The 13474-nt window shown below is 37.4% G+C and overlaps 2 protein-coding genes across 7 annotated transcripts in view; one reads left to right on the plus strand and one right to left on the minus strand.

Moving 5' to 3' along the window:
* Positions 1-13474, plus strand: part of LOC139963618 (uncharacterized) — a 343329-nt gene that overhangs the window by 72664 nt on the left and 257191 nt on the right. The gene's annotated exons all lie outside the window — the stretch shown is intronic.
* Positions 1927-7488, minus strand: LOC139963630 (uncharacterized). Its single transcript, XM_071964632.1, has 3 exons — positions 6886-7488; positions 4556-4655; positions 1927-3033 (listed from the first exon to the last, which is right to left on the minus strand). Exons 1-3 carry the CDS (start codon positions 7167-7169, stop codon positions 2962-2964), a joined length of 456 nt encoding a protein of 151 aa, XP_071820733.1. The 5' UTR covers positions 7170-7488; the 3' UTR covers positions 1927-2961.

The following is a 13474-nucleotide window of genomic DNA, read 5'->3' on the forward strand; positions in this document are numbered from 1 at the left end:
CGTAATTTCCTCGTTAATTCTGTCCTTCACACCAACCGATTCAAAAATAATATCAATACTACCCTCTACCGGTTCGTCGCTGTTGTTTCGTAATTTCTCAGCAATCCCGTATTTACGGCTAGTAAGCAATAAACGGGTTTGGTTACCTGAAGCGGTGGCCTTGGCGAAATTCCTGCATAGTTTCTTGTCTGTGGCAGTGTCAGTACAGGGAGTTGTTATGGAAAAACTCCCTGGTCAGTAGTATGCGATAAATTATTACGTCGTGTTTTCGTGTGTGTTGTGTGATACAAAACTCTGTGGTTTGTTTTACGTTCATAACTTTTCACAACTAGTGGGCTGTAGTAGCTGTACAGTATAAGTGTAATAGTTTGACCAGGGAGCCGCTACTCTAGCGGTTCCCTGCTCTTACTCTTTTAGGCCCACATGGTGAACAGTCGAAGTCCGAACTGTTCGGATGCCCTGGTTTCGTAGTTGATTCACTGATTTGGAAAGCTCTGCATGCTTTATGCTGTATCGAATATCAGAAGTTTAGCCTATAGAAGTACAGTACTATTTTACTTTAAAAAACCAGTGTATTCCAAACCTTTACAGATGCGCCAGTCTTGTACTAACCTGAGTAAAGTATTTGAAATATTGCAACTTCAGTTGCGAGCCGACATTCTTTCACAGCTCAAGAAACTTATAGTGAAGTTTATGTCTGATACATTGACTCGTGTCACAAAAAGGACAGACGCGAATGAGTGAACAAATTGCCAAAAGTGATTACATTGGGTATCAAACGTATGGTCAAGTCCGTCACATGTGAACAATTGGTATTTCAACCAATTTAGGTATTAATTACACATAGACACAGTCACAACTTACATTGTATTTTATATATAAATTTTAGTTATATATCAGGAGGATTTTATGTCATAAACCATATATAGATAAATATGTATATTTAATTATTTTTGGACTCCTGACAACTGGCCCTTTAGGCGATCACAGAACACTTGCCCTAGCTGCACCCCATCCTCCTAACCGGTGCACGTAAACCCTGTCCTTGCACCCCTTTGACCCGAATTAAAAATAACGAAATTTGAACGGAAAAGGGAACGAAAATACGTTGCCATAACGGGCGGCTCCACCCTCTTTAGAAAGGATTGGCAAAAAGGGAATAAGTACATGAACAATAAATTAAAAGTTATTTCCATTGAAAAGTGACTCGCTGAACATCGGCAGTCAAAGCAAACAACTTTTTTTTCTAAATCACGTCAGTTTATTGCTTTCCAGCGTACTGTACTCCAGTATTGATTATCCTGCCTCTTGTTTCGAACGGCTCGCAAAGAAATGCCAAAAAGTCGGCAACGGGGTTGGGGGTGGGGTACCCAGCCCCACCATGGGGCACCTCATCACGACTGACTCGAATTACAACTCGAAACTATAACTCAAATTGGATTGAATTTAAAAAATAAGAAAAAAAAGTTGTCTGCATGGCTCATACTTATCTATACTATTGTGTGACCATTTAGGCGTACAGGCTCTAGTCAACCAGGAGGGACACTGGGGGGGGGGGAGCTTTTTTTATCTTGCCACAGAAAATTAAACATTGCCCGGAAGTTCCTAGTACTATTAATTCATTTCAAACTTCGACTACAATGAAGGACAAAGAGAACCATATAGGCCTATGCCTGACTATAAGATCATTGAACCATCACGAACAACTCCGAATAATCTTCCATTTGCCGATTCATGACACTGGGAAGCAAGGGGTGGGGGGGGGGGGTGGGGCTTTCCATTTGATCCGCAAGTATAGTGAACGGTCACCACAACAAAGGTGTATAGCTTGGGACTAGCATGGGGAGACTTGTCAACCTTGTGAACATTTTTTAGGGGGGGGGGGGTAAGATGTAAGGGGGGAGGAGTAGGCAAACTAAAACATACAGGGTAAACAGAGGGAAGGAAAGAGGTCAAAAAAAGAAAGAGTGAAAGACAGATGAAGGGATGGAGGAAGAAAGTAAAGAAAATGTGGAGATGGAGGTTAGTAGAGATAGATATGATATGAAATACAGAGAAAAGAAAACCAAGAGCAGAAAATGGAGATCACTGGGATACTGTCAAATACACAAGAAGAATATACAATCTCAATACTGGAATTAAATAATGCACCATAAATACAGCTTATGACATCAAGAAATCAAAGGGGAAGGATATAATGTTTCAAGGATGCTGGAAAATAAGACACAACAGAAGATGATCATGGTTTCTGATCTATTAGGCTTCTTCTCCCTACTGCTACAAGGATGTAAGAGACCACAGGGACTCACTCAACTCTTTAAGTTGTGATGACCTCTGACCCTTACTATGCCTAACTGTTATGTTGCCAGGAAATAAATACACCAGTGCATGAGAGGAGGTGAGAGACAGGACTGATTGATCGTGTCTATAGGGGTGTTTAATATACATGTGATTCAAGAAGATAGATGTAAAATGTAGCATCGTTTGAACACTTCAAAGGGGACCCCTTCCCCACCCCCCACACCCTCCCCACGTTCAAATCATATCCCCTCCTGCCTCCTGGCAACGGATATGAACACCAGTATAAATAAACCGATACAGATATTTATACCCGCTGTGTGTGTAGGCCTATATACAATAATACAAAGCTGGCCATTCTCTGATTGTTACTCCTTGATTGAATTTCCCCAACCTTGCCCACCTTGACTTAGAGGGTGGCCAAGCTTCTGATTCACAGTCATAGCTACTATCGAACAAAATGGACGAAAGCAATTTATCTCAATCTGGTGATGCAGATGTATCAATAGCTGCTAATCCAACGTGAATGTCGCACAACCTGTCAATAGGAAAAGTGCTTGCCCCTGCCATATGTATGATCTCTTTTGTTCAGGATCATGTAAATGTGGCCATGTGTATTTGTATGGTCTGAGGTTTCTCTCCCATGCTGCTCCATATCTAATCCTACTGGTGACATTGGACAGAACATGGCAGATGGCTTCTTGAGAGGTGTTGAAGTAACTGGATCAGAAGTATCTGTAAAGATTACAAAAAAACATTTGTTACTAGATTGCAAGTATCCTGCTATAGCTACCATGGGTGTGACTAAAAATATACTTCTGTTTAGAACTTATCACACTTTTGCAGCACTGGAAACTGATATTTCAATTTAAATGGTGTCATTGAGTTTAGAGGACATTGAAGTAGAAGATATTGAAGTTACAAGTATGTTGGTGAAACCAAGACCACCCTCAAGAAGCAGTTCTAGTCACAGGTCAATACCATGAAATGGAGACTCCAGTAGGGGAACACTTTCAGTTCCCCAATCATACCATTAAAGTAAGACATGTCCCAACAGGTAACTAAATTCGTAGACTAACCATCTCAGACATAGTACACCACAGCAGATAGAGAGTGGACGGAATGCCTTAGCACCATTCAACTGAATGGGCTCAATATACAAGAAGGACATGACTAACTTACATAGGCGTAGGGGGCGGGGGGCTGGGGGGGCTGCAGCCCCCCAACCAAAATTTTTGGTGAAAATTCGGGCAATATGCTGAGAATTTTTCGGGCACCTACTTAAAAAAAGAATAATATGCAGTGTGTTTTGCACATTTTTTGGTGAAAATTCGGGCAATATGCTGAGAATTTTTCGGGCACCTACTGAAAAAGGATAATTTTCAGTGTGTTTTTCACATTTTTTGGTGAAAATTCGTGCAAAATGCTGAGAATTTTTCGGGCACCTACTGAAAGAAGAATAATTTGCAATGTGTTTTCCACTTTTTTCGGTGAAAATTCCGACAATATGCTGAGAATTTTTCAGGCACCTACTGCAAGAAGAATATTTTGCAATGTGTTTTTCAATGTTTAAACTTATATTGTTATGATCATTTTTGTTTTACAGATTCCCCAATAATTTTAACCAATATGGAAGGCTAATAAGACGCAAAATGATTGTATGTTATTGGCATGTGATGTAATAACCGATGAATGCCTATATGATATGCACAACAACATATTGATCGCGCGCGGAGCGCACGAAAATTTCGGTTATATTTTTCGGGCAAGTCGTTTCAGCCCCCACAAATCAAATGAGGCTCCTACGCCTATGCTAACTTAATCCTGCTCCATCTCTGTATTCTGCCATAGTTCATTCCCCCTCTCTCCTTTCTTAATCCTCGCATTGTACTCCACAGTTTATCTAAATACCTCTGCTTTCCCTGACTCCTTTTTTTCAATACACCATTAACTTCTTTCTTTGTGTTCACCATGTCCTCTCTGTTCCAGGCTCTATTGTGTCTCTTGAATTACCTGTTACTAGTCAGTTTGCCTCTAAAGAAGATCCTGATAATATCAGGCCCACTGACTTTTATATAAATTCTCATACACATGTACGCTTTTTAGTGGATGAGCAATATGCTACCATTTTTTACTTTTCTTTAGGAATTTAATGAGAATGAAATTGTATTATTTTTCTGATCACATCAGATCAGATATAAGATTAGCACTGCTCTTCCAGTCTGTTATTCATGCAAGGATAAACATATAAATTTACCTTCTCCTTTCTGAGTGTCAACTGATTTTTCTGTGGTGACAGCTGCTGAGAATGCCTCTGTTTGACTTTCGGCATCCTTCTGTAAAGATGCATTTGACACCTGTTCAATGAAACAAAACAAAACAAAAAAATTGTCCGTAAATCATATAACTGAAATAGTAATTTTACTGTACACCCCAAGCTTAATTGTATGCGTAATGAATCTGGTAATGACCAAATCATTACAAACAAACATGTTTTTATCATACCTACCCAAGAAAAAATATGAAAGAGAAAAGTAACAAACAAACACTTTGGCAGATTTCAATAATAACATATTGTTAACCCACAATGATTTAAACCCAGATAAGGATGATATATTCTTCCATACTCTTCTTCAACATATCCTAAAACCGTGGTACCTTTCAAGAAAATTGTGAGGATAATTTTGTGTTGCCCAACTGCTTGCTCAACAACCTGAGCTCACATGTCAATGTACAATTTACTATGTAAACTTCCTGTCTAAGTGAACTGATTGGTTTCATATCACTAAAAGATGTCCAGTCTTTTGATCAAAGTTTGATGTACACTCATTATTTACCTACTGTGTAAACTTCCTGTTTATGTGAGCAGTTGGTTTCATGAGTGAGAATTGAGATGCTAGCTTACTCCATGACATAAGCCCACCATTGTGAAAAATTCCTGTTTACATGCATAGCTAGTTTTCAGACTACCATTAACGCTAGATTACTCTCCACAAGAGATAGTTACGGTCACCAAATTTAATAGATTATAATTTTTGAACAGTAAACATCAGATCATTTAGGGCTCTTAAAATGCAATCTGGATTTGGTTGCTAGACGGGGCCGTATCCTAGCAACCAAAAAGTTTTCCAATTTTTTTTTGCCCAATTTCATCCTTTGAGACATATTGCAAGACACCATATCAATTTCAGGCAATTCTGAGAGGGTGGGCGTGGAGGCCACTGTTGACTTGGCATGGATGGACCCATATATAAAAATATGATAACTTATCACAACATTATAGCATCAGGCCTACACAAAAAACTGGTACTTTCTTACCTCCAGGCATGGCAATATAAAGGTTTATATAGGTGTAGCTATATGTTCTAATATGTTCCCTCAATTTGTGAGGCTAATTTACCTTAGTTATTGCATAGCAGTTGGGTTCCTTCAAAAATCCCAAACGCAGAAATGTACACATGATTGAGTCAGTAGATAACATATATATACACCCTGTTGCCCAAATGAACCATTAAAACTTGATTGCATATATGCTGGCTGTGGCTGACCTTAGAAAAACCTAAGGTATAGTTGCATATGTAGCGGTGTGAAAACATGTGAATCAGTTAGGAGTGATTCTAAAGTATTTATGTAGATTATGCATTATGCATTATTTTTATAGGAAAAACTGCCGGTCCATGTGGTTGTACTTGTACAGCACAGTAGGCCTTCCTCACTGGTGCATATTACAACATTAGGGGATGCAGTTACTTTGAACACTAAATTCAGATACTTATTACTATACTGTAGGCCTTAGTTCTATATATGCCTAGTTAATTATGACTGGGCAAAGATGAGGCTTCAAACTTCTTCTTTTTTTTCAAATGCTCATTCACAAGAATATCTTCTTCAAACAAGGACAGCTGATAACAATTTAGAACCTGGAGGGGGTGGGAATGAACAGATCACCTAGGCCTAGTGGTTAGAAAATATATTTCCATCAATTTGTTGAGGCAAAAACAGTTTACTTTTTGTTGATGAGAAGGCCCAGCTTTCCATTGCATAAATATGAGTCAGTCTTCTTTAGAAAGGATACTTTCATTTTTAACTGTATACAGTATCTTCATGACAAGCATTCACAAACAGTGATGATGCTGACTCAGTAATACAACTTACTGCTATTTTGGGCTAGGATAAGTATGGTAATGTTAGCATACGCTAGGCCCATTGGAAAAATAATGAATGATAGGCCTAGTTACATAGCCTAGGCATACCAAATCATGTATGTTACAAATACAATAGCATACTAGACACTGCGAAGTTCGAACACCTAAGCCTTAAAATACCCCCAAACTCCTATATCTTCATTTTATTGACAAATATATACGTACATACTTGCACACAGGTCATTTTGGAGAGGAAATAACTGTAGCTTTGTAGTTTTTTAGTGATATTGGCTTTTGCTTGTAGGTTATCATGGTGAAATCGTGTATTTCTTAGGGGTATCCGAACTTCGCAGTATTCTGTACTTCGCAATACTGATAGGCTATACATGTAACCTAGGACAACTACCCTATACAGTTTTAGCCTAGCTTAGCAAATCATTACCTTTTTGTGTGATCCTGAAGCAAATGTCCTGCGAAATATACGTTGCTCACAGAAGTCAAATCATGGGCATGTTTGTAGAGTTCTTTCTCCATTTGCCAGCTTACATAGGAACGTAGAAGATAGATCTTCGTGGCATCTCTTCGTCGCTGTTGTTCCTTTGCACTGCTGTTTTTGTCAGGTCCATGCAACAAAGGCCTTCCTCCACTTAAACCTAGCCTACGCTCGTTCCAGGATAAGGTCGTTTTATTTCGCCCGATTCTCCTTGCCCTGATGCTTTTTTCCATGATTGTCACAATACTCTAATCGAATGTATTTGTACGAAAATCGTACAGTATTCTTTACTCAAAAGGCACACAAACAACAAACTATCGAGGACGAAAGTCCTATGCGGTAAACAGTACAGTAAACTGAAATGCTGTGTTATAACATTATGTGTGCATGGGTACGGGCTTGTTGCGCATACGCTTGCCTGTGCTATTCACTGATCTAAATTTGCCACCGAGGTCACGTGATTAATAGGGGTCCCAGTAAACCTCGCTGAAACCTCGATAATGCCAGCGCCCTCAAAAAAAAGTCTACGAGCGATATCGCCTTTAACCATTTGTTAATTTTACTTTCTTTCAAGATGTATTTGCTTTCTTTCGTTCCTCCTATTCTTGTATTATGAATTAATCTTTGATATTACTCACGCGTAATACAGTGATTATTATAAGAATATCATAATAACAATGACTGACTGTCTACTGTTTTACCATTGATTGTGTTACTCAAAATCATACTAAACCATTTTTCTTAGGCATTACTAAATAACAATGACATGTATTGTTTTTTAATTCAGTTCTTTGTTCCATTATTAATATCTATGATGATGTTTCTTTGAAGACAATAGGAACACGTGACTTTGACGTATAGTAGTGAGATTTTAATATGATAGTAACGAAGATTATTTTCTGTATATTTTACATTAACCTTAAATGCGATGATCGGCTCTCCATACATATCTTTCATTCTTCTTGTATCGTTATATTGCTTCTTCTTATTAATGGTGCTGGTTGATGATTAATGAATATTCATGATCTCTTCATTGTTATTCATTTTTTGTCGTATTTGCTTTAACCCAATTGGATATGATGAAGCCATAAAGTTTACCAAATATAACACAAGCCCCATCCCGCAAAACTGAATATAAGTACATTACTATACAAACACCGACTAACAGATAAATATGGAAGAAATCACTGCATTGCGGTTTATGATATTAGGTATTTCCATGGTAATAATTATTCCTTTATTTTGTAATTGTTCTTGGTATCTTCCATTTTTCTGTATGCTTGTACAATATATAATTTTTGCAACCAAACACACTTGTTCCCTTTAAGGCGATCCTGGTCTCTCATTATGATACAATCACAACCTATCCATCCCGTTTATCTGTTACTATATCATAAGTTCATATCGTAGAATCTTATAATGAAAATTATTGATATGTATGTTGTAATGTCAATGGAAGCAATAAAAGAAAACTAATCAGAGATATATTGTCAACAGTGTTATCTCTGTGTACATGGGCGGCGATCATGGGGGGAACGGGGGCATGGCCCCCAATATTTTAGGTGGGATATAGTATCAACTATCCCCCCCCCCAATATTTGGTGGCATAGTTTTTTTTTGTGTTGCTATAAATAGACAATAATGCGTGAAATTGTTTATCCAAATCATATTTGGCGGTGGCTAAAACTTCATCCAAAATATGCTGCATGAGGTAAATGACACTTCGTGGTCGTTTCTGTGACCGTATAGCAAGTTGTAACTCATGATTATTATCATAATATCTGTACATCTCTTGTGTGTAAGTACGTACAATCATAATGATCCACGTCGATATGGGTTCACTGGGTTTCCATTTGGCCTGTTTCCTACCAGATTTATAACCGCCGGCGCGTAGCCAGTGGGTGGGGCGAAGGGGGCGCCGCCCCTCGAGCATAGTTTTGTATTTATTTAAGGAATCACTAGTATATTCAAAATAGAAAATGCTTAGATGCAACTTACAAGGCCTGGGAAGTGCCATTTTCAGCGATCTGGGAGGCATCTTCGGCCACATTTTTCGTGTACGCTTCGTGCCAACTCATGGTGGCGCTACGCTTAGATAGTTTTCCTGCAAGCTTCGCCCCTCCCCTGGCAAATTCCTCGCTACGCGCCTGTCTAACCGTGGCACAATTTGTTACTCAATATTACCAAAAATATCACACACTTTCACCGAAAGTATAGTTTTCACCTTTTTCGAAATGTTTGTGTCTATATATATATATATATATATATACAAAATATCATAAAGCGCGAACAATTTTGAGGATGAAAGTTGCTACGCGCCTGCACCCAAGCTAATCCCCCCCCCCCCCAAATTTTGAAACAAATCGCCGCCCCTGTCTGTGTAACATGTATTCGATGTACTGACTTGTAATTTCAAGCTATACTCTTTTTCTGTCCTGCATCAAGGTCACACAGAAGGTTACGGCTATACAGTGACTCTCAAACAGGTGAGGCTGGTATAGTTGAGGTTGAGATAAAGAAATTCTGGTCCTAATAAAAGTGCTGATAACGCTATTTGCCTTAAATTTAAACTTATGTCTGTTAATGACTGAGACTTATCAATAAAGTAAATGAAGCTTGCAACCTGTCGTCACCCAGATAGTTTTTCTATTTAACTAATCCTTTGAAGAACTAAAGATGAACTAAAAAGATCCAAACTTTAATTTACTGTTAGTTTGAGTTAATCGTTACAATTTTAACGAACAAATTAACTACGGCATTCCTGAAGCAAATAACAGATTTACCCAAATCAACCTAAATATTTGTTATAAATATACAAATAAAATTCTAATTAGCCTAAAACGTAAGAGTCCAACGTTACAGACTAGCATTCAATCTAAAATACACTTATAAACATGTTGCAATTAAAGTTAACCATTTCTCTGCAGTCTGCACTGGTCATAACAATACCAGCAGTGATCGCTTCACAGATTTTATTCATCTGATAGCAAAGCGTACGAGCGCCCTCTAAAAACCATAAAGTTTTCATCACCCTTCTGATTATAACACATTTACCGTAAGATGAAGACTGTGCATTACGGTCAGGATAGTCAGAGTGAGCATGTAGGAATATTTAGATCAGCCATGTTTATCTGAGATAAGAAGGTCCGCCCTGACGTTCGTTAGTTGTTGATGTTCACAATAATGAATATTCAAAGAACATAATGATATAGATATTAAACATCAAGAGAAACAAAGGTGGAATCAGAGTAATGTACAGCTTACTACCGTAAAAGCTATTTCCATTCCTTGGAAGTTGGGGTGGGGGACTTGTGAGAGATTATAACCAATTTGATTTCGTTAACGTTTGGAATACAACTATACATTTACAGGCTAAATTTAGCTATAGCTGAACCATTCATTTGAACGATATGTTTATGATGGGAGTTAAAGGCCAAACTTGTTTTTTTGAATATAATTTAAACAGGATGACCATCGAAATATTGCTCGTTATGGACATATGGCATATATGGATACAAACGATTATTCCGTTAATTAGTCCATAATCTAGCATTTTGAACGATAAACCTGCACTGTCGGTCGAAAACCTTGATTAACAATGATCAACTCCGATTATTAACCAGACAATCGGTCTAAGTTTTAACCGATAATCAAATTTTATTGCCTATAAGCTTTCATTTTCAGTTGTAAAACCTGGAGTACCGGTTCAAAACAAGACCGGCATTGAGCATTGATCCAATTTTTCCGACAGAATCAAACTGGAATATATCATTATTGGGTATTTTGCAGGAATAATTTCGACATGCGAGTAAACATCTGGTAAAATTAGCATAACAATACGAGTTAAATCCCATTCTGAATGAGAAGAAACCCGCAGGTGGCTTTAGCTTTGTGAACAATCCAGATCATACAGTATTGTATTAAGTTATAGCTTGAATAGGCTCGTTGCTCGTGCATACAATCCAGCAATAGCAATTGAACGTACAGGGACTGCTGGTGATAGTGTAACCATTTAGTTAAATAATATTTACTTCGAAGGCATAAATTAAAAGACACTGCAACCTTCTCATCGTGCTCTACATCCATGGAAATGTTTGTGCAAATTATTCTCGTTGGATCAATATCCCAGGATTTTACCTTGTGAATATTTTGCAATGATTTCGTAATCCAAAGTGATGTGCCATGAATTCAGGATCAATAGTTTTCAGAGACCTTCACCTTTTCGTGGGCTGAGAAAATGATTTCTTATGGATGAGGATTTAATTTTTCGAGAGGATCACTTAGTTTGTATATCTGGATACACTTTAAACTATAGCATAACGATAATTCTTATCAGGTGGTGAAGTTTTTAGGTAATTTTACCTTCCTGTTTTCCCGAAAGGTTTGGAGATAAACATATATCGGAAGACAAAGTATTGTCTCGTTGACCACTCGTCATCTCATGTGAGTACAAATTCCAATTGAAAATATTTGTTAAATTAATAAACTGGAATAAACGGTACTAGGTTAAACACGAACAACAAGTTACTTCTCAAAGTCAAATACATAGGTTATCGTCACATCAACAACCAGAACACAACCCAGAAATAAAAAAAACCTTGATCTAGGCCAGCTTGAATTTTCTTAAGAAAAGAAGCAACAATGACATTTGTTATAAGTAAGTTTAATAAATCAAATACCAGAAAACGTATCCCATGATGTAAACAATAACATGGCAGTAGCTGTTAATTTTAAGAAAAGGATAGAGGATAAATTTCAATCGCCTTCCTGATATATCGATCGGAGAGGAAACAAACATACCGCTGATACCGGTCAAAAAATAAAATACCGGCTTAACAATTACCAGCCTAAATTGTTCTGTGGTTAAAATAATGTTTTGAAGATCCTCCGATGGTCAATCACCACCCCCAGTCTACCCCCCCCAAAAAAAGTGCATTGTGTAAGACAATAGTCCTTCACTTTTTTGATAGAGGCGGAATTATTTAGTGAAGTCATTGTCTATCATTTGTGTTGAATACCCAGAACCAGAACATATCGTCCCCGTTTTGGCGTAGTGACGAATGTGCAAAAAGTGAGTTTTGACTAAACGCGCTCTAAAGATTTCAGCATTTTGACTTTATTATATCGTAATTAATAAAGGATCTTTCGCACCGAAAGTTGTCAATATATTCAATATAACAAATAGGACTTTGAGTTCTCATATTTGTTGCTGATCGGAAACTTTCTTATAAAGAAGTTATTTTAGTGCAAACATATTCGTCGTTATGTCATGTCATTTTGCAGTTAATTTTAGACATTCGTCACAAATTCGTCACACATTCGTCACTATGCTAGAACTTTGGTAAACAAAAATGGCATCAAAACCACTTCCTCATGCTGAATTGCAGCAAGAAATAGTAACTTTAGAGCTGCACAAGTTGAAAATATATTAAAGGAAAGCATTGTAATCATTATTTTGTATTGTTAATACTAGACATAATAACCTCTGAAAGAACCATGTACCCTGAAGCAATGGTTAGAAGCAATTTATCACTAAAAATAGCATATTTGTTAGTGGGGGAGAAGTGGAGGGGGTGCTGTAATGCTTTGCTCGAAAAATGTAATAAATATGGAAAGGCATACTGGTGAGATCCCCTCATCTTTGAAATTCGAAATTTGTGGGTAATAAATTGGGCTCCTATGCCCATGAGTGTTGTACGAGTCAATAACTTTAATCTTTAAGAAGTCTTATTCAAGGTATAACTGATTTGTTGAAGACCTTCTAGGTTTCATGCATTGTAAATAGTTTGATCCATCTGTTCTGTAAATCCTGTTGGATAAATAACTGGAAATCATATTATAAGCATTCCCACAAATCCCAATGTAAAACATTTCTTTAAAAGTATATTACATGATCAACTGTATCAAAAGGCGTTCTTTAAATCCAGGTATAATCCTAAACCATTATTACCCTTCTCAAGCTGAGAATGTTTACTGTTGATAATTTCTAATAAAAGCAAGGCATGTGGAGTGACCCTCCCTATCAATTCAAACTGAAAATTATAACAAAAAAATAACATTTTGAGGTTAAGACAGTAGGTAACCTTTTCTCTATGACATTCTCAAGAAGGTTATTATTGGAGGGAAGTAAACCTATAGGTCTATAAGTTTATGGCAAAATTGCATCACCCTCTTTGTATAATGGAATAACTTTTGCTACTTTAAGAGAATTGGAATAAATCCCAGCTGAAAAGACATCGTTGGAGATATTGACCAATACAGGGGTTATACCACGTATAGTGGGAAACGAATTTAATACTAATTTAAGCCGAATACAGTCAACATCTGGAAGCCTTTCCAATCTTTAATCTATCGATTAGCTTAGGGATTCCACCCTCAGAGATAGGAGAAAAGAAATTGATGGTTTGACAGGATGGGATGGGCAGAATGAAGGATTATTATTGACTGAGATAATACAGATGGTAAAAAATCATTGAGATTAACAGAACTAGATATGATGAGTTATCGAGCTAACACTGCACTGGGACTTTTGTTTACC

The sequence above is a fragment of the Apostichopus japonicus genome, chromosome 22 (genome assembly GCF_037975245.1).
Source record: "Apostichopus japonicus isolate 1M-3 chromosome 22, ASM3797524v1, whole genome shotgun sequence".
Classification (NCBI taxonomy): domain Eukaryota; kingdom Metazoa; phylum Echinodermata; class Holothuroidea; order Aspidochirotida; family Stichopodidae; genus Apostichopus; species Apostichopus japonicus.